At 40.8% G+C, this 22592-nt stretch overlaps 1 protein-coding gene across 3 annotated transcripts; it reads left to right on the forward strand.

The window, feature by feature from the left end:
* Positions 1–5111: 5111 nt before the first annotated feature.
* Positions 5112–18131, forward strand: LOC112219398 (cytosolic purine 5'-nucleotidase). 3 transcript variants are annotated; one of them, XM_024380618.2, is made up of 19 exons: positions 7614–7687; positions 8271–8501; positions 9053–9170; positions 9449–9537; positions 9739–9834; positions 12462–12553; positions 12652–12709; positions 12846–12939; positions 13053–13106; positions 13313–13396; positions 13512–13553; positions 13653–13754; positions 14728–14794; positions 16100–16270; positions 16423–16474; positions 16576–16636; positions 17100–17276; positions 17390–17485; positions 17655–18131. In XM_024380618.2, exons 5-19 carry the CDS (start codon positions 9758–9760, stop codon positions 17694–17696), a joined length of 1269 nt encoding a protein of 422 aa, XP_024236386.1. In that variant the 5' UTR covers positions 7614–7687; positions 8271–8501; positions 9053–9170; positions 9449–9537; positions 9739–9757; the 3' UTR covers positions 17697–18131. The 3 variants fall into 3 exon arrangements, with proteins under 3 accessions (XP_024236384.1, XP_024236386.1, XP_024236385.1); XM_024380616.2 differs by lacking the exons at positions 8271–8501; positions 9449–9537 and adding an exon at positions 5112–5425; XM_024380617.2 differs by having other exon boundaries at positions 9449–9834.
* Positions 18132–22592: the final 4461 nt, after the last annotated feature.

Below are 22592 nucleotides of genomic sequence, written 5' to 3' on the forward strand. Positions count from 1 at the left end.
ACATTAATTATGATGATTTTGTCCACCACACTTTCCAAAAAGAGATGCCTGTTATTGAACAACCTGTTTGTCATTGGCAGTGCTGTGATGATGCTATTGAGCAAAACGTCCTTTTGAGATGATCATGGTTGGACATTTGCTCTACGGCGTTAATGCAGGTCAGCTGATTTTCATCTTATGAATTGATATCATTATTTTACTGTAGGCCACAAAACAAGGTCATCTTTATACCTGTCTTTTAATATCTCACTAGAGGAATTATGCTGCCAAACCGTGTCTGTGATATGGTTTGTCCTTTCCAGTGTGTGCTGCAGGTGTTAGCCTCAGTCTCCACCCAATGTGGTGATGTAATGTGCCCTTTAAAGGCTGTGAGGAATGGTGGTTTGTGTCTGCCGCCACCTCAGCTTCTGGGGATCAGGTGAGCTGTCTGGTTCTAGTGTGTCAGTCAGGGATGCTTATATCAGTTTAACCTGTGGTGAACGAACACTATGTGATGCCATGTGATAGCCTTCTGTCCTTGCAGTGAGTTATTGGGGACAGAGGACAGGTGGCAGTGGTTGCTGGGCTTCAGTGGTGCGACCTCCCTGCTCTAGCCTGCCACCCTGCCACTCCTCCCAGAGTCACCCCGATACCTGCTGCTGGACCGGGGCGACCAACAGGGCTGTGAGAAAAGTAAGCACCTGTGTGGAGCTCTCTGAGGAATATGGACAGGTAACAGGTTGCCTAAGGAAAACTACCTCACCAAAAATGTACTTGCAATTAGTGTTATCATAGTCATCCTCACAATCATCATTATCATTATGCCTGACTTAGCTGTCTTTATGTCCTTTTCCACCTGTGTATCTTATTTGGCTTTTCCCCTCTGTAGCCATCCGCAGGCTGTGGGGCAGCAGAGACCACAGTGTGGAGGTGGAGAGATGCTGGTGGAGAACGCCTCCCTGAAGGGGTTCCGCAGCCACACTGGTGGACCAGGCCCGTACACTGGCAACTGCTCACCGTCCTCGTCACCTTCAATGCTGTGAGTTGATGCAGGAAGTTGATCCATGAGATCAGTGTGTTTAGAGTGAGCAAAAGGGTATACAAATGTAGAATGGCATGGTCATGTCATTTTCTGATCAAAGCCTACCTAGAATCATACGTTTTTTCAGTTAGATACAGTAAGTCTGATTGACTGAGTGATGAACTTTGTCATTCTGCTCCTCTTCAGATGTGCCTTTACTAATTTGACATGTTCCATATGGCAAGGATCCCCACCCACCAGTTGCGCCATGTTGCCTTGGGAACCGGTCTGTGTGAGATTTCCACCTCTGTGGACTGTGTGAGTCCTCTGTGGACTGTGTGCAGTTAACCAATCGCTGCAGCTGTACATAGTCTATCGGTAAATAGCCCACCCATTTTTACCTACCTCATCCCCATACTGTTTTTATTTATTTACTTTTCTGCTCTTTTGCACACCAATATCTCTACCTGTACATGACCATCTGATCATTTATCACTCCAGTGTTATTAATCTGCAAAATTGTAATTATTTGCCTACCTCCTCATGCCTTTCGCACACAATGTATATAGACTCCCCTTTTTTTCTACTGTGTTATTGACTTGTTAATTGTTTACTCCATGTGTAACTCTGTGTTGTCTGTTCACACTGCTATGCTTTATCTTGGCCAGGTCGCAGTTGCAAATGAGAACTTGTTCTCAACTAGCCTACCTGGTTAAATAAAGGTGAAATAAAAAATAAAATAAAATATTCAACCCCTTTGTTATGGCAAGCCTAAATAAGTTCAGGATATAATTATCTGTAAGGTCTTTCAGTCGAGCAGTAATTTTCAAACAGAGAATTAACCACAAAGACCAGGGAGGTTTTCCAATGCCTAACAAAGAAGGGTACCGAGAACAAGGAAACCGGCCAGGGATTTCCCCATAAGGCCGAAGGTGGCTTTAAAAGTTAGAGTTTAATTGCTGTGGTAGGAGGAAACTGAGGATGGATCACTAACATTGTAGTTACTCCAATATTAACCTAAATGACAGAGTGGAATTAAGGAAGCCTGTACAGAATAAAGATTATCCAAAACATGCATCCTGTTTGCAATAAGGCACTGAAGTAAAACTGCAAAAAATGTGGCGAAGGAATTAACTTTATGTCCTGAATACGAAGCGTTATGTTTTGGGCAAATCCAACACAGCACATCACTGAGTACCACACTTCATAATTTCAAACATGGTGGTGGCTGCATCATGTTATGTGTATGCTTGTCATCGGCAAGGACTAGGGAGTTTTTTCTGATAAAAAGGAACTGAATAGAGCTAAGCACAGGCAAAATCCTGTTTGGTCTGTAGTCCAACAGACAATGGCCAATGCTCAACAACCAACTTCACAGAGCTTGAAGAATTTTTACTCCGGAAGACTGCCAAAGGTAATTAACATGTATTGACTCAAGGGTGTGAATACCTATCTGAATGAGATATTTCTGTATTTTATCTTCAATAAATGTGCAGAAATTTATAAAAACACTTTAACTTTGTCATTATGCTGTATTTTGTGTAAATAAAAGAAATGAATTTTCTATACATTTTGAATTCAGGCTGTGACACAATTTCTAAAGGCGCTGTATGTACTAAGAGAATAGTGCCCCCCCCCGTGGTGTGTCATTTATCTGGAGTCGACAGTGAAACTTCTACCGTAACTACTTGACACTGATTGGTATGACAGGTGATGGTAATATTAGAGGTGCATACAGATGGCAGCCCCATGCACTTAACACAAATTCCTCTTTTCGCTAAGTTTGCCATATTGTACAATGCTTTCCATTGCTCTTTTTTTGTATGTTCAATTGCATAGTAGACATGATCCCAATTTTAGCTTCACAGTCGATTGTGCAGATTTTTTGGCACATGGAACCATGTTGCGCACCGTAGTTTAAAAACTCAATGTATAGTGCTAAAACAATGATGCCATATCTGCCACCCTAATGCACGTTCGCCATTGATAGCACAGGAAAAAGGCTGCTCCTCTACAGGGATTACCTATGCATGGCAGTTACCCAGGGTCTTCTGGGTTACTCTACCTGCAGGTAAGTCACACTTTATAAGCAACACACTGCTCTGTCATCACGGGTGACATCTTTTCCATGAATGGAACAATGCTCATTATGAATGAATGTTATTCATTCATAATGCCACAGAATGTCCCTATATATTATCACTGGTTACATCAATCTTTTACAATAGGTGGCAACATCAGTGGCTCATCAATAAGCCACACCGTTTGTCATTTGTTGTTCAGATCCAAATCTCCTGGATCCCTTACTGCAGTATAGTTCACATCTTCTCCACTTCAACCAGTCGTTCAAGTCAGCAGCCTTCACCATTGGCGCACCCTCAGTTGGCTGGTGCTGTTTGTCCACCTCATAGTGGTGAGCACATCAACCTCGCTCTCATACCTTGTCACATACACAAACCGGTATAACAGTGGTACTGTAAGTATTATGTGACAGGGTGTACCTAGATTGTAATTACACCATAATTACATAGGTATTGGGACTCTTATTTGTTAAGTGGGACCGTGGCAGCTGACGTCATACACATGCACTCACAGTATGTTTATACACAGGAGAAGTTGGACTACTACTGTTTGCTGTCTGGGGTGTTTGGGTGGTACAACATGTCTGAGGCCAGGAACCTCACCATGATGGAGATCACTGGCGGGATGCATCCTGTGAATCTCAACAGGGGATCCTCAGGGGAGGGATAGACTTTACCTCATTAAACCCCATCATATCAAGGCACGCACAACCACCAAACTCTGAACATTTGCCATCATCATTGACATTGTGTCTGACTTGTACATCGTTGTCCTTCCTGTTAAAACATATTTGTTAAAACTCCTCTAAAGATTTGCCCCACACCCAAGCCATTTCCAGTCTAATGACACAATGGCAAATCAATAATTTTGACCTTTGGGATGGTGAGTACAGTGTGATAAAACTGTTAATTCCATGGGCCCTCTTTACGAAATGTGTTTAGTATTGTGAGCAGGCCCAGGTCTCTGTCGTTATCAGGCTCTGGCCCCAGGCAAACAGGCGCTAATCAGGGAGGGAGAGGTTTTACCTCTGACACTCCTAAAGTCAGCATACTGTATGTAGTTTACTGATGAACAAGTTAAATCCCTTAGGGAATGATTCAATCAGCTCGCCTTGAGTTTCTTATTAGTGAGTCTGGGCTGCCATACACAGTTTATCTGTCTGATTTACTACATTCATTTTGAGATAGTATTTTTTTACCATTACTGTGGTGTTTAAGATAATTATCAGAATTATTCCATGTGTTCTCTCTCTCTCTCTCACCTGTATTCGGGGGTAAGTGTTCTGGATATACAGGTAACTGCAAATATAAAGGAAACACGAGCAAATGAGGGATACAAAGTGTATTGAAAGCAGGTGCTTACACACAGAGTTAATTAAGCAATTAAAATCCCATCTTGCTGCTTAGGGTCATATATAAAAATGCCCAGTTGCCCATTATTTTGGGTACCATGGCTAGAAGAGATCTCAGTGACTTTGAAAGACTGGTCTTAAAGGAGCATATGGGGTATAAAGTGTGTGCGTGTGTGCGTGAGTGTCACTCATCCACCCACCAGAAATCTCAACTCAATTGAACAATTATGGGAGATTCTAGAGCTTCAACAAAACACCAAATTATGGAATTTATCGTGGGACAATGGGGTCTCACCCCTCCAATAGAGTTCCAGACACTTGTAGAATCTATGCCCAAGGCCCATTGAAGCTATTCTGGAGGCTCGTGCTGGCCCAACGACCTATTAACACGATGTTGGTGTTTCCTTTTATTTGAGCAGTTACCTGTATGTGGCCTAATGTAAAACGAATTGTTGTTTTCTTTAGTACTTTCATTGTGTTGTTTTTTGAAAATCGCCCAGCTTCGCTCATATCGCAGAAGTGATATCAGCGAACTCAAGCCATACGCACGTTCCTCTCCGCGTGTGTGCGACTGATTACATTATCTCGGTATTTTTAAGCCAGTTTCCAGTCCGCTGTGAGTTTGACCAATTCATAGACAAGATAGGATGCAGTAGGTCCCAGAGCCACCGCACCCACTTTTAACTACCGAACCACCAAGTTTAAAGCAAGGGAGTGGCTGTTTACTGACGTGTAGTGAAACCCTTTACGCACAGTTCTGCGTATTTTGGAGCTTTAAAAGCCTCTCCAATTAGTAAGCTTCTAGTGAGATGACAGCTAGGATTTAGGCTACCCATGTCAGATCTCACTATCCCCCTATCTAGAGAGGCTTTTACAGCGACGACTATGGAGGATCCGACTCGGATTGTGACAGATCAACCTACTAAATCTGATACAGACCCGAGCATTTCACCCGATGTGCCCTTGGTGAAGAACATGGAATGTCAGCACAAGTGAGTTATTATTTGATGTAGCATAATATTTATTACACCCATAAAGCTATGACATGTGTAGCTCAGTATTGGGTCCAATCCTACACTAGTGCTTACAAAACTGGCAATGCTGTAGTATAAATGTGACACAAACCTGTAGGCTGTAGAGGCCAATCAAGGTATGTTTATGTCATACAGGTTTGCATAAGGTCATAGGGCATACACTAATTGGCTCAGCTTATTATTATTATTATTTTTTTCATTTTTCAAAAACTTGGAGAAGATGTGCTTTCTGTTTTTTACATGAGCATTTTATAACTTTGTGAAAACGTAGCCTATAGGCTTTGTTACAGTGATCCAACACCTTTGCTCTATCAGGTTCTGACAATGCACAGAGATTAATTTATTTTTAAAACTAGGCAAGTCAGTTAAGAACAAGTTCTTATTTACAATGACGGCCTAGGAACAGTGGGTTAACTGCCTTGTTCGGGGGCAGAACGACAGATTTTTACCTTGTCAGCTCGGGGATTCGATCTAGCAACCTTTCGGTTACTGGCCCAACACCCTAACCACTAGGCTACCTGCCGCCCCAGAGATCTGTCAGACAGACTCACATTACCTGTTCTGATTGGTGGATGGGAGTGGAGATTAGGAATGGTATGTGAGGTCAGGGACGCCTTCTCTTTCACTCCTCGATTGTAAGAGTCACTCATTTCTGTTCTTCCTCCACATTATAGGCTAGTTGTTTGGCTGAGGTCTAAAAGAGAAGATAATCTTAGGTATTTTCTAGCCTTGATACAGGTTCTCAGTCACTCAGGTGTAAATCACACTTGGGGGGACACTTCAATATCAGCCAAGTGTTAGGTATATTATTTAACAGATTACTGCCAGTGTACGCTATTCATGCTTCAAACCAGATATTCTCCATCAGTAGCCTTGTTCATACCTCCCAGGCACCCACTGGCTCAGGGTGACTGTTGGCTCATGGTGACTGTTGTTGTTCGCTCAAGTGAGGCTTCCTCAGCAACACGCTTCTAGAACACGAGCTGTCAGGTGAATTATTAACAGCTACCCTATATGTTTGAACTGGCTGCTATTGGCAGGAGCTGGGGACAGACAGACAGACGGACGGAGGGAGGGAGGGAGGGTGAGGTGTAGGCCACTCTGACAGGAGGGAGATGGGTTTCTCTCCCCGGGTGTCACTGATAGAGGATCCATATCACCTGGTGACACAGGAAACCCCTCTGTGGTTACCTTGTGAATGACTGAACTGATCAGAGTCCTGATTTGATATATATGAAAGCAATCTCTCTTTAACTAGTTTGGTAATTCTTCTGAATACAGCAATCTATTTTAAGAAGTTACCCATTCTGTCATTTCATTGTGGTTTTTGTTCCATTCTTGATTAAACAAAGATATTTTTGTTATAACATATAGATTTAGTTATTACATAGGCTATCCATTACTGAAATATAAACCTGTTACTGATGATTAGGTGGAGTTCTGTGTGGTAGAGGCTAGAGAGAACTGACTACAATTTCTGCTGCAGCACCACCGACTGCAAAGTTTGATCACATGCAGAGTGTGCTCAATGAGTTGAATCAGGATACATGAATCACGGTACGTGACTGTCATTAAAAAATAAGCAGTGCCAAGTCTCGGAAATCCTTGCCAATACCATTGCAGCCTCCTAAAAAAAGACCACCTTAAATAGCTTTCCTCTAGAGTCTAGATGGACGTGGCTGTTCGTGTTGGCAGGCTTGAAGACATATGTTAATGAACTGATAAGAGTAGGACTGTGGTGATGTGATGTAGTGCAGTAGGATATAGAGCCCGATACGCCACTACGAGCTGAATGTGCAGCATAAGATATAATTTAATGGTTGGTTCCCAAGAATATAGTTGGTGAGGCATATCCCAATGTGACCAGCATTGGGCTCAAGTTGATTGATTTCCATGGGCTTGAAGGACGTTGAGTCAATTTGTCAAAATGAGTTCTACTCTTGAAGGTTTCAGCAACTGGTCTTAGACAATAGGTCAGATTTGGAGCCACATTCAAGCCATGCCATTAAATACTCTTATAAAACTGATTGGGTTTTCTGAAAAGCTTTGACATGCCCATCTGAGATCTGCTTCTCAACTGACCCCTGTTTGTCTCCCAGATAATCACTTCAGAAACTCCAACTGTCCTGTTTTCCTTTGATTACAGGGTGTTTGTCAATAGGAGTGTACCATTGGAGAACATCAAATGCTATGGCTTTGACATGGACTACACTCTGGCAGGTAGGTTCATCTATACTGAACAAAAATATCAAATGTTTCATAAGCTGAAATAAAAGATCCCAGAAATGTTCCATACTCACAAAATGCTTATTTCTCTCAAATGCACAAATTTGTTTAAATCCCTGTTAGTGAGCATTTATCTTTTACCAAGATAATCCATCCACCTGACATGTGTGGCATATCAAGAACCTGATTAAACAGCATGATCATTACACAGGTGCACCTTGTGCTGGGGAAAATAAAAGGCCACTCTAAAATGTGCAGTTTTGTCACACAACACAATGCCACAGATGTCTCAAGTTTTGAGGGAGCGTGCAATTTGCATGCTGACTGCAGAAATGTCCACCAGAGCTGTTGCCAGAGAATTGAATGTCAATTTCTCGACCATACGCCGCCTCCAACATCGTTTTAGAGAATTTGGCAGTACGTCCAACCGGTCTTACAACCTCAGACCATGTGTATAGCGTCGTGTGAGCGAGCTGTTTGCTGATGTCAATGTTGTGAACAGAATTCCAGTGGTGGAGTTATTGTACAGGCAGGCATAAGCTACGGACAGTGAACACAATTGCATTTTTTTGCATAGAGTGGTGTGTCGTACACATCGATTCAGATGTGTACGACAGTGTTCCAGTTCCCGCCAATATCCAGCAACTTCACACAGCCATTGAAGAGGAGTGGGACAACATTCCACAGGCCACAATCAACAGCCTGATCAACTGATCAACGAAGGAGATGTGTCCCGTTGCATGACGTGAATGGTGGTCCCACCAGATACTGACTGGTTTTCTGATCCACACCCCTATTTGTTTTTAAGGTATCTGTGACCAACAGATACATACCTGTCTTCCCAGTCATCCATAGATTAGGGCCTAATGAATTTATTTCAATAGACTGATTTCCTCGTATGAACTGTAACTCAGTCAAATCTTTCAAATTATTGCATTATTGTGTTTATATTGTTGTTCGGTATAGTAGCCCAGTAGACCTACTCCAACAAAGAGAAAATGTGATTGTACTGGTAAAGGGCCAAAAAAGGCAGACTTTTGGAGAAAATCTGAAAATCTATGTCTTTAAGGTGTGCAATCAGGGAGGTATACTACAAAGCAAGATTAATGAGTTAGCCTAAACAACCAGAAAAAAATAGATTTCCTGATTCATTAAGAAAGCTAAAGTAAAATTTGTTTTTGTTTGTTAGACTATGCCTTATCCTTAAAAAAAAAGTTATTTCAAAATATTTAGGCATGTTTAGCTTTATCCTACTTTATAGTATACCGCTCAGAACTATTGAACAGTATATGAGGATAGCAACATTGTTACATTTTCATTGATGTGAATACTGATTGTTCATGTGTCCTGTGTGTGTAGAGTACAAGTCTCCTGACTACGAGGACCTGGGCTTTGAGCTGCTCAGAGACAGGCTGGTGTCTATAGGCTATCCCCATGAGCTACTGCATTACACCTACGACCCTACCTTCCCCACACGGTGAGCTCCCTCTCTTCCTGTTGATCCCACACACATTTGCATACTGTTTATTTTTACATGATCAGTTTGGTAATACATAACATGACCCTTTACTCACAAATGTTTTTTTTTTTCTTACGTTCTACATGAAATAGAGCTCCTTAGCATTGTGTTGACGCAAAGCATGGTTAGTTAGGATGGGGCTCTTCATGGGACTCGACTTATGAAATGACCCCTAACCATTCTTTTTCAAGTCATTTGTTGCTCTGTGCATTCTATTTTCTGTATCCTTGCCCCAGGGGGACACTATGCTGGAGAAACATCTGACATTTTATCACTTCATCAGCAGATAGAGACCTCCTGCAGGGATAGTTACCCCAAAGGCCTGGTAACAGTAGAATAACAAGATTGGTCAAAATAGAGCAGCAATAAAAAGTAACCTGATGATACTATCAAGAGCAGCCACAAATCTAAAAGATATCATCTATCCCTCTCCCATCCATTCCTCTCTCTGCTTGTCTCTGCATAACCATATTCACCCCTGGCTCTCTCTTCCTCCTTTTCATCCCAATCTCTCCTCCCTCCTTAGCGGCCTGGTGTTTGACACAATGTATGGTAACTTGCTGAAGGTGGACTCCAATGGAAACATTCTGCTGTGCAGTCATGGTTTCACCTTTCTAAAAAGGTGAGTGATACATCACAGGAAATACAATAGTTTGTGTGTGTGTGTACGCATGTGGACGTGTTTCATTATACATGAATAGTAAACAAAAATTTGACCAACTGGGGACTAATACAATGTCCCCAGAAGGTCAAATGCTATTTCTAGAGGGTTTAGGGTTAGAATTAGTGTTAGGGTTAAGGTTAGGGTTAGGAGCTAGAGTTAGGTTTAGGGTTAAGGTTAGGTTTTCAGATAAGGGTTAGGTTAGGGAAAATAGGATTTTGAATGGGACTGAATTGTGTGACCCCCACAAAGTTAGTTATACAGGACTGGTGTGTGTGTTTTTGTGAGTATACTGTTTGTAATTCTGTAACAGGATGTCCTTGGGTCAACACGGTCACTGAGGGCACATCTGCACAACCACTTTGCAAAATCTTCTAAGCAGGGGAACAGGGGAATGACACACACGCACGCACGCACACACACACACAGCAAATCGGCATGTCTACACAGTGGGTCATCAAGGTGAAACAGTTCTTCTGTCAAACATCAAAAGAGCATGGTCACAGAAAACCACAAGGTCAATATTTGACTATTTTCATATGTCTCATTTAAAATACCATGTTTTCTGAAAGACCGATATATTATACACATCTTATCAATCTGAATCCACTGAATTTTGTAATTCTCCGCTGGTTACATTTCAAAGAAGAAGCAGAATACACTACCTGTGTGTAGGCTATATATTGCAGCTGTATGAAGGAGTTGTTATTATCTTGAGGGTACAGGAGATGGACTGACTGAGAAACTAGGCTATGAGGTGGGGATGGGCTGTGGGTTGCCCTGCTCTACCCGAGAACTGAGGATGTTGGAGACCAAGGGAGCCTGATCCTGACCTTGGTCAGATCCAACTGTGAGCATCTGTCTCAGTAGGCCTACATACTGCCAATATATTCAGCTTACAACATAAAACAGCCCCCATGTTCTTGGTTGTTTCATGGAGGACTGAGAAATGAATGCAAAATATCTCCTAAAACTTGTTTCACAGCTAACATGATACTCCACAAGGTGTACAGGAATGTAAAAAAAAAAAAATCTGAACATTAGTTTGGTGTAGATATAGCAGCACTATTTGGAATTCTTTATTCATCCATTGGCTTACAATGGTGATCAAATCAAATCAAATCAAATTTATTTATATAGCCCTTCGTACATCAGCTGATATCTCAAAGTGCTGTACAGAAACCCAGCCTAAAACCCCAAACAGCAAGCAATGCAGGTGTAGAAGCACGGTGGCTAGGAAAAACTCCCTAGAAAGGCCAAAACCTAGGAAGAAACCTAGAGAGGAACCAGGCTATGTGGGGTGGCCAGTCCTCTTCTGGCTGTGCCGGGTGGAGATTATAACAGAACATGGCCAAGATGTTCAAATGTTCATAAATGACCAGCATGGTCGAATAATAATAAGGCAGAACAGTTGAAACTGGAGCAGCAGCACAGTCAGGTGGAAGTTGAAACTGGAGCAGCAGCATGGCCAGGTGGACTGGGGACAGCATGGAGTCATCATGTCAGGTAGTCCTGGGGCATGGTCCTAGGGCTCAGGTCAGTTGAAACTGGAACAGCAGCATGGCCAGGTGGACTGGGGACAGCAAGGAGTCATCATGTCAGGTAGTCCTGGAGCTCAGGTCCTAGGGCTCGGGTCCTCCGAGAGAGAGAAAGAAAGAGAGAAGGAGAGAATTAGAGAACGCACACTTAGATTCACACAGGACACCGAATAGGACAGGAGAAGTACTCCAGATATAACAAACTGACCCCAGCCCCCCGACACATAAACTACTGCAGCATAAATACTGGAGGCTGAGACAGGAGGGGTCAGGAGACACTGTGGCCCCATCCGAGGTCACCCCCGGACAGGGCCAAACAGATGTAACCAGCTCACAAATATTAAAAAGTACATTTATATCCACCACCTGGTGCCGTGGGATTTGCGAATGAATGTCTGTATGTGTTTAAATGTGTGTTATTGCATGATTATGTGAGTTCCTTATGAGTTAGTCTTTGGGTTATTGTGAGTCTTATGTAGGACTATGTGTATTTAGTTTTTTTATCATGAAAGACGACATTGATTATACTTTAGCTGGACATGTACATAGTGCCCATCTTCCATTCACATAACAGGATTTAGATGTCTTTGGGATCCCCTACCAGCAGCTGAGCTATCAAGAAGCTCCTGTTCCAGTTCAAATACACTCAATCGCCACTGGATCCTTGCCTCATACTCTTACAGAAAGGCAAACTACAGTGTTGCTTCAGTGGAGAAGGCCAGTGGATGTTTCTCCAGCTCTAGCTGAACGTCATAGTCAAGAGACTCCAAAAAGAGAGTTCTTGTGACGTTGATAGTGCTGGTGGAATACGTGCATTCTGTCTGTTATCTTGTTATCTTCTGGCTCAGTGGGTGCTCTCTGAATGACTCATCATCCAGAAATGCTCCAATAATAGCTGTTTGGTGTGTTATTGGGGAGGTTGTCAGACCAGCTTACTTAATGAGGTTCTACTACACAGTATGCATGTTTTTATCATGTTTACACGTCTTTATATGCACCTGTGGCTACTCCTTAATTTGCTAGTTGTACACATACTTTCCTTCTCTACAGGGACAAGATCCAAGACTACTACCCCAACAACTTCATTCAGAGAGGCAACACTGACCGCTTCTATATCCTCAATACTCTCTTCAACCTTTCAGGTAGCAACAACAGTGTTATTTTGTGTAGTTCTGTACAATCATGCTGCAAATAAAGTAAAGTAGAATGGCTTTGTAACGACCTCCTGCCCCTCCCACAGAGACGTATCTGGATGGCTGCCTTGTGGACCTCTTCACCAGATGCAGCAGATACGAAAAGTGAGTGGACTCTATTATCCTCTTCCCTCTTCTCGTTGCCGGCTCTTTTTCTCTACAGCTGTGAGAATAGTAAATCATAAAACATAAGTGAATAATGTGACTGTAGTTTCTGTACTTTTTTTGTGTGTTTTTTTAGCTGCCAGAAAGGCTTCAAACATGGTGACTTGTTCATGTCCTTCAGAAGCATGTTCCAGGATGTTCGAGATGCAATGGACTATGTTCATGATACGGTCAGCATTATACAGTACATACGCCACCCCATCCCGACACACGTACTCACACATTATGAAACATTACTGTCTGTGCCTTTGTGTAGACTGACTCTCTCCATTTTGTCACATAGGGCAGTCTGAAGGAAAGCACTCTGAGGAATTTGGATAAATATGTTGTCAGAGACGTGAGTGAAAATAACTTTGAAACCTCCCTTAATTGCTGTTCCATATTGGATACCTTTTCTCGATACAGTATATTGACTAAGTGTTTTGGACATAATTTATGAGATGATACCTCAGTTAATTAGTGATGTTCAACAAGTCTCTGAGATTACATAAACTTTCTCTATCCAGAGGAATCGACCCTCTCCCTTTCTCTTCTTCTCGATAGGTAAACTTGCCTGTTCTCCTGACTCGTATTAAGGAGGTGGCCAAAGTGTTCCTGGCGACCAACAGTGATTACAACTACACAGAGGTCAGTTGTCAATGTTGCATGATGTCCATTCTATACAATACATGATGTCATTCTATCAATACATTCTGTTCTATTCACTTTTATACAAAAGATGTGTCTTTGTTCTTTTTCCTAGGCTATCATGAAATACTTGCTTGAAACTCCACCAGGTGCCAAGGTTAGTCTAGGTGTCTCCAGTTTCAAATGAAGGAAAAGGGTTTTGGGGAACAAATTACCATTCATTTTAATCAACATTTCAATATATTTTTTTCTTAAGTACCCCAAAAAACCGTGGCGCACCTTCTTTGACCTTGTCGTCGTGGATACCAGGAAGCCACTGTTCTTTGCCGAGGGAACTGTGCTGAGACAAGTGGACACGGTAAGAACCTTTCACTCATCATCACATGGTGTGTATAGAAAATATCCTTTAACACACCTCGCAATTAGATTAATGTTCTAATCCAGAGTTATATACTTAGAGTTATGCCAGTTTTTAGAATTGTGTATATTGTTGTAATTCTATACATTCAGTTATATAGCATTGTTTAAATATTCCCCATGTAATGTTAATGGGGAGCTAACATGGCTGCCATAGAATGTTGAGTGTCATGTACAGTGACTTCAGAAGTATTCACACCCCTTGAATTTTTCCACATTTTGTTGTGTTACGAAGTGAGATTAAAATTGATTTAATTGTAAAAAAAAAATGATAATAATTAAAAGGACGCCTGTATCTTTGTAGTGACTGGGTGTATTGATACCCAATCCAAAGTGTAATTAATAACTTTACCATGCTCAAAGGGATATTCAATGTATTATTATTATTATTTTTACCCTTCTACAAATTGGTTCCTTTCTTTGTAAGGCATTAGAAAACCTCCCTGGTCTTTGTGGTTGAATCTGTGTTTTAAATGCAATGCTCGTCTGAGGGACCTTATAGATAATTGTATGTGTGGGGTATGGAGATGAGGTAGTCATTGAAAAAACCTGTTAAACACTATTATTGCACACAGAGTCCATGTAACTTATTATGTGACTTGTTAATTTTTACTCCTGAACGTATGGGTTGCCATAACAAAGGAGTTGAATACTTATTAACTCAAGACATTTCAGCTTACATGTTTTATTAATTTGTAAAACTTTCTAAAAACATAATTCCACTTTGACATTATGGGGTATTGTGTGTAGTGGGGGGAAAAATCCATTTAAAATTCAGGTTTTAACACAACAAAATTTGGGAAAAGTCAAGGGTGTGTACACTTTCTGAAGGCACTGTAAATGCTTCATAATGCAGAAACCACATTGGCACAACTCTCTAAATACATGGCTCTGTTCATATCTATCCAACATAGAACACAGGGAAGCTCCGTATTGGAACATACACTGGAGAACTCCAGCATGGAACTGTCTACTCTGGCGGTAAGAATTCAAATGTTAATCCCAGCTAGCACATAACAAAATGTTTCTTAGAGGTTGGTGAGAGCATGGTTGTCCTATGGTTATTTTCCATACAACCTTCCCACAACTTTCTGGGAATGGTGCAGGATAGTTGATTGGCTTTGGAACATTCTCAGCACATTTAAGAAACTTGACAAAAAACATGATTTTCTTGGTATTTCATTACTTTAACAGAACGTTTCCTAAAAGTTAAAACATGGTTACATGTCATTTAAATGTTGGTAATGTTCTAGGAACGTTCTCCAACTGGTTTGACATTGGGAATGTTCTCAAATAGTTACGAGAACGTTAAGAAACAACGCTCTTCTGTGGGAATTCCAGTACTTCAGCATAACATTTCCGACAGGTTTTCTCATGGTTCTATTTTAAAGTCGTGTTCTCAAATTGTTCTGAGAATGTTAAGAAAACTTTCCATAAAAAAACACAAGAAAACTTTACTAATGTGCAGAGAACGTTCTAAGAATGTATTTAAAAACATATTACATTCTGTTTTCAGCATCAATTCAGCATCAATGCTCAAGTGTATTGGCTAAATGACTAAATGAGTGTTTATTTTCTTTTGAAATGGGGTCTGTTTGTGTAGACTAAAATGGCCAGCTTTGTATGTGTAAAAAAAAAACATGGTATGCTAGTTCAATCCTGGTGGCACAGTGGACTAATTCCATGGATAGAGAACAGAAGATCATAGGTTTGAATCTGACTGGCACCGTGCCACAATTCAAAAGAAAAGTGTTTGCATGATTAATGCCTAAGTAAATTCATTTCCATGTGTCCTATCTGTGCTGGCGTTCAAAACAGTTAACCAAACCTAAGCTAGCAGTCTTATTGAAACATGTTCTCAGAACGTTATTTAATTATCTTCATATAACCTATCATTTCCATTTTCAGAACATTACTAAAACCTCCCAGGAAAACTTTCAGGGAACCATAGTAAAACGTTTTAAACATGTGTGTTTCCAGAACAGGCAAAGTTTTCACTTCCGTTTTCAGAATTTTACCAGTCAGGAAACATATGGCTTCATTCCCAGAACCAATAAGAAACCAAAAACATACATTCCCCCAACTTCCTAGCAACCAAAACTTAAGCTGGGATATTATCATCAAAAAAAGGTAACATGTTCTATATGTTAGGAGAAAGGGATTACGATGGTATTAAATTGAGAGAGGAATAGTGAGTTTCACCCATCTTGGTTTCAGTGGGAGTCATATCAGTGGGTGTCACATCTCAACTTTCCATCCTCTTTTATCTGTCTCTCCTCCCTGCAGGCTCCTCAGACATTGTATGTGAACTGCTGGATGTGAAGGGGAAGGACATTCTCTATGTGGGTGACCACATCTTTGGGGACATCCTAAAGTCTAAGAAGAGGCAAGGTTGGAAGACCTTCCTGGTGGTGCCTGAGCTGGCCAAAGAGCTGCAGGTGTGGACAGAGAAGAACCGTGAGTACAAACATGGTCAACCTCCTCTTCATGACCTCACAGTGATCCTAAATCTGACCTATCATATACCACACACACAACGTGGCCACTTTACATACCTTAGGTAATGTAATCTTGGACACCATTTTGACGAGTGTCTCTTTTTCCTCAAGATCTCTTTGAAGAGCTAAAGCATCTTGATATATTTTTAGCTGAGTTGTACAAGTGAGTGGGCATTTCTTTTGTTCTATGAGTGACACTCGCCTATTATTTCACTTGACAGAGCTGTGCATGATGTTGTCAATCTGACTGGCCTCTCTCCTTAGGCACCTGGACAGTAGCTGTAGAGAGTGCCCAGACATCACTGCCATTCAGACACGGATGAAGGTAAACCTTGCCCACTGACACACAATCCCTCTCTGAGAAATGTTCTAATACAGTGGTTCCCAACTCCAGTTCTCGAGTACCACCAACAGCACACATTTTTGTTGTAGCCTCTGACAGAAAAAACCTGATTCAATAGTATTTACTGTAATAGTATTTACTGTGGTGTTTTTGCAGACCTTACTGTAGTATTTAGTATACTGTTTTTGTTTTATTATCTTGAACATAGAAGTGGAGGCTTTCTCCTTGAGGGCATCAATACTAGAGAAATAAGGTATATAACTAAAGTGTACTTAAGTAATAAGGTATGAGGGGGTGTTGTATATGGCCAATATACCACACCCCACAGTACCTTATTGCTTAAGTATACTATAGTTTACGACAGAATTATGTAGTAAGTACTGCAGTATTCTATAGTAAACTGTAGTATTTTTTAATGTGGGGTGCGTCGCCTTGTGTTTTACAGGTGGTGACCTATAGGATGGATCTGTCCTATGGGCAGATGGGCAGCCTGCTGCGGAGTGGCTCCAGACAGACTCTGTTTGCCAGCCAACTCATGCGTTACGCAGACCTGTACTCTTCCACCTGCATCAACTTGCTCCACTACCCCTTCAGTTACCTGTTCAGAGCCCCACCTGTCCTGGTGAGTCCCACCTCAGATATCCCTGTGATAATAACAAGGACATGCATCTCTTCTTGCATAAAATCCCTTGCTGAAATGACCATGAAAAAACATTTCTTCCTGATGTTGTCCAGATGCCCCATGAGTCCTCGGGGGATAATCACCCCCTTGACTTCCCTTCACCTGAGTTCTCTGTTCTGGATCAAATCCAGAAGATAGCCGAAGCCAAGGTTTGACACTCATACCTACACAGCTATATGTTATTTACAAATGTTGCATTTTCTGTTTAAATAAACACTGTATTTATCTGTTAAAATAGACATACTTTTTCAGGACTTAAAGCAAGACTATCTTTGTAGTCCATATTTATTTTAAAATATAACTTTTATTTTCTTACAGAGGGCGAGTGAGGATAACACAGCGGAACTGAAAGACACGTGAGGATGTATTTGACAAAACAATTATTCCGTTTTGACATGACTGTTCCTCCAGATCAAAAAAAAAAGTGTGTGTTTTTTGGACTGGCAATTTCTTTGGCACAATATGATAAATATAGCGCCACCTGCTGGAATACAGTTTTATAAGTCGTTTTTTATCAATCACCCCTGTATTTTCCCCATGTGATCAGATTGCCAAGGGTTAGGGAAAAGACCATTTGGATAGACACTGATTCTAGGTTCATGTATATAAGTTAATATTTGTCTTAATAATATATGTATTTTTTATGTATCTATTGAGCTACAGTACTTTTACACGTCCTATATGCAATACTGATTTTGTTCCCTGTGCAAATGTATATTAACTCCACTGAGCATGTAAACTGAAACATGCTCAGTGACCATTTATTAAATGCTACTCGTTTGTGGTGAATTATTATGCAGGTTGGCTCATCAGCCTATGTTCAATAAGGATGTAGCTAGCTCCTTTGTGGTGGATATGCTTGTTTGGTGGTTATTACAAGTCCAAGGTTAGATGGATTTATGACAATTATTACATACAGTATAACAAATATTTACTTCTCTTGTTGGCTACTCGTCACAGCATACCCTATTTTATTTTTAGAATCCTAACCTAGTCTATGGGGACCATGTAATTAACTGTTTGTCTTAAACATTCATAGATCAACTAAAAGTAAGGAGTCCAAAACATGTATCCTTTCTATAACTGTGAAACAAAATTACAGCATTTTAACATTAATTTGAGTGTATGTACGCTCTCTGCCCATTGGATGGCATCAAATCGCTGTTCTGTGCAAAACGCTAGCAGCCAACTGCACTGTATGCAAACCTATGGGTGGGATGTCATTTTTATCATCGAAACTTGGAAGGCTATACTGTAGGTTCATAATGTGTTTCTTCCACATTCAAAATAAGAGGGATTAAAACCCCTTTACCATCGAAAGCATTGGTTCATTGAAATATGAAGTGGATCATGTAACTGAATTAATCGAATAACACAAATATTGAGTGTTCAAATAGGCTACAGTCATATTGAGGTGCAAGCGTGTGCTACTGGCCCAATGGATGTTTTTTTTCGTTGCCTCTCGCCTGATCGTTGAAAATGTTAATAACATCCGATTACTGCATTTGCTGTCGAAATCATTTTCTTAAAGATTTGATTTTAGTAACACAGAATCGTGGGATAATTTAAGCACTTAAGCTAAGTAATTTGCTCGTATATCCCAATCTTCCCAAGTTTTCAGCAGTTTTAAATTATTTATTTATCAACCTTCAAATGATACAATAAATATAGGCTTAGTTATATTTACTACATCTCATAAATGTAGAAACCTAGGCCTAATTTGGTATTTTCCGATCGAAAACATATGGCATATTCTTCCTATTTTCACTGCTAAAGGTGGCCTCACAGATTGAAGCTGAGTCACGTTTGGGAACACGGGTGCGTCATGTTTATCCACTTTGCCCTTGTTTCTCATTATTCACGAGCCCTTTCTATACAATGGCCAATCATTGCAGTTAGCCGTGACTATAGCTACACAAGATTTAATTGCATATTATTGCTTTTCAAGACAAAAACACAATAAAACTGTTTAAGGCAATGTGGCCTTTACATAGATCGATACATAAATACAAATGATTATTTAACTATAAAATGAAGACCAATTTCGATATTTCAATGTACAGTATTAACATTTCATTATTGAGACTCAATCTTGATGAAGACTAAATAAAGTCTGGCATCTAAAGAAAATGAATACAACTTTGGCAACAGTTCATTTGAACCTAATGATTAAATGTTTGCGGTTTTCCTTCTGATCTTATTTCTCTCAAATAAACATATAGACTACCTCATTTATTCTAACAGCTGATCAACACAAAACCCTGATTAAAACCGTAGCTTTTATTCACAGCACATTTACTCAATCAAAAGCATACATTTTAACATTACGAAAATGTTTTTGGGAATCAATTTTTAAAAAACGTATTTTTTGTGTGTGAAACAATTGGGAGTACTTTGTGTCTCAGACCGCTTTGGGAGACCGTATGACTAGCTAATTAACTCGTTAACTTATCCTCTGCAGTTAACAGGATGTAATGGAGCTTGCCTGAGGCACACACAAGCAGTGCTCCAAACCACTGACCTGTTGGATTCAGTGCAGGACTCTCAGTGCTCTACCCAGTCAGATATGACTGCAGACACACACACCCATGGCACCGTCCCCCATTCCACACATTCCAGGATTTCCCAGAAAGCAATGCAAGCAAGCCTCAACAAGTCACATTCTTCACTCTGGGGGAATTTCGCACAGTCAAGTGGTTGAGATAGATCTGCTCCACCTTACTAATACTGACTTCACTTCAAGATGAAATCAACTCAATGATCAATACATACCTTGTCCCTCCCTAAAGCAAACAAAGTCGCTTTTTAATTAATATTCTTCAAAAATGTACAAAGCTTGGGTAAGTACACTACATGACCAAAAGTATGTGGACACCTGCTCGTCAAATATCTCATTCCAAAATCATGGACATAATGGAGTTGATCCCCCTTTGCTGCAATAACAGCCTCCACTCTTCTGAGAAGGCTTTCCACTAGATGTTGGAACATTGCTGCGGGGACTTGCTTCCATTCAGCCATGAGCATTAGTGAGGTCAGACACTGGTGTTGGGTGATTAGGCCTGGTTCGCAGTCGATGTTCCAATACATCCCAAAGGTGTTCGATAGGGTTGAGGTCAGGGCTCTGTGCAGGCCAGTAAAGTTCTTCCACACCAATCTCGACAAACCATTTCTTTATGGACCTTGCCTTGTGCACAGGAGTGTTGTCATGCTGAAACAGGAAAGGGCCTTTCCCAAACTGTTGCCACAAAGTTGGAAGCACAGAATCGTCTAGAATATAATTGTATGTAATTTATATGCTATAGCGTTATAATTTCCCTTCACCTAGCCCGAACCATGAAAAACAGCTCCAGACCATTATTCCTCCTCCACCAAACTTTACAGTTGGCACTATGCATTTGGGGCAGGTAGCATTCTCCCGGCATCCGCCAAACCCATATTTGTCCATCAGATTGCCAGATGGTGAAGCGTTATTGATCATGCCAGAGAACGCATTTCCATGCCAGAGAACGCGTTCCAGAGTCTAATGTCGGCAAGCTTTACACCACTCCAGCCGACTCTTGGCATTGCGCATGGTGATCTTAGGCTTGTGTGTGGCTGCTCGGCCATGGATACCCATTTCATGGCACTCCAGACGAACAGTTCTTATGCTGACGTTGCTTCTCGAGGCAATTTGGAACTCAGTAGTGAGTGTTGCAACCAAGGACAGACCATTTTTACGTGCTCAGCGGTCCCGTTCTGTGAGCTTGTGTGGCCTACCACTTCATGGCTGAGCCGTTGTTGCTCCTAGATGTTTTCACTTCACAATAACATCACTTACAGTTGACCGGGGCAGCTCTAGCAGGACAGCCATTTGACGAACTGACTTGTTGGTAAGGTGATGTCCTATAACAGTGCCATGTTGAAAGTCACTGAGCTCTTCAGTAAGGCCATTCTACTGTCAATGTTTGTCTATGGCGATTGCATTAGTTGTGTCCTCGGCAATGGGTGTGGCTGAAATAGCCAAATCCACAAATTTTCATGGGTGTCCACATACTTCTGTATATATAGTGTAGCTGCAGAAATATCAAATAGGCTCAGTAACAGAAAATACATGAACCTAATGTATTAATGGGACTGTTGGTTTTAAAGAGAAAAATAGAAACAAAAGTACACCAACATTGTGTGACATTGATCAAGGAGCTTTGCCTTGAGATGTTCTCCAACACTCAAACGTTTTTCTCTGTACAGTTAAGAAATGTTTAATCTTCCACTGAAAGAGAATTGCATTTGGCAGTTGAGTGTTAGCTTAAACATTAATTTGATTTAGTTTTGAGCTAAAAACAGTGCTGAGTTTATAATTATTTGAAGCAAAACAATACATTTCCTGATGACACTCACAACCAACTTCCCAGCAGTCTAATCCTTTGAAAGGCTCCCAGATGAGGCACACACAGGAGCACTCCCTGCACCCCCATCCCAGCTCACCCCATTCCCCACCACCACCATACACAGAATAGGACCTGCCTCACTGCATTCCTCCAAAACACTCCCCTCCCCCACCGATCTGCCTGCCACTACCAATGATGTATATAAACCCTGGATTGCTGATCCTGTGTATTGGCCATTGAAAGGCTTTGAAGCCACTGGTCGGCCACATTGGTACTCCCTAGTAAGAGCAGTTCTACATAGGAATTATTTGAATTCTACAATATTTAAATTGAATGTTTCAAGGACAAAATGACACGTATTTAAATATTTATTTGTTGTTGTAGTGGGGACAGTAACATTAGTAATCTTTAAAAATGAAACTTTAAGGAATATATATTCATATGTCTTCATTTTTTAAATGTTTCGCTAACATAATCTAATTTAAAAGTATGCATTGGATTGTGTCTAATAGAAAAAAATGTGACAAAAAATAATGTATACATAATAATAAATGCATTTCTATGGCTTCCAATTTTTAAAAAAAACTTACAACAGTGGGGGAGTGCCAAAATGGCGGCAAGGTGGCTTCAACACAGCGCCCCCTAATAGTCATCTAGTGTATATATAAATTATTGCCCAGTACAGAGGGTGCTCATTTACTTTGGGGAACTTACACATGGGTACACAACAAGATACAATCACTAAGTTACTGTACAACTTTTTAAACTGACTTAAGAGACAGAAATTGAAGCATTTATTTTTTGTTGCATTTTAAAAGGACATATTTTAGAAAACATCAAGAATCGGAATACAAAATAACTACACAAACAAATGTTGTCTAGTGTCTTG

This window comes from Oncorhynchus tshawytscha, linkage group LG20 (genome assembly GCF_018296145.1).
Source record: "Oncorhynchus tshawytscha isolate Ot180627B linkage group LG20, Otsh_v2.0, whole genome shotgun sequence".
NCBI classification, from domain to species: Eukaryota; Metazoa; Chordata; class Actinopteri; order Salmoniformes; family Salmonidae; genus Oncorhynchus; species Oncorhynchus tshawytscha.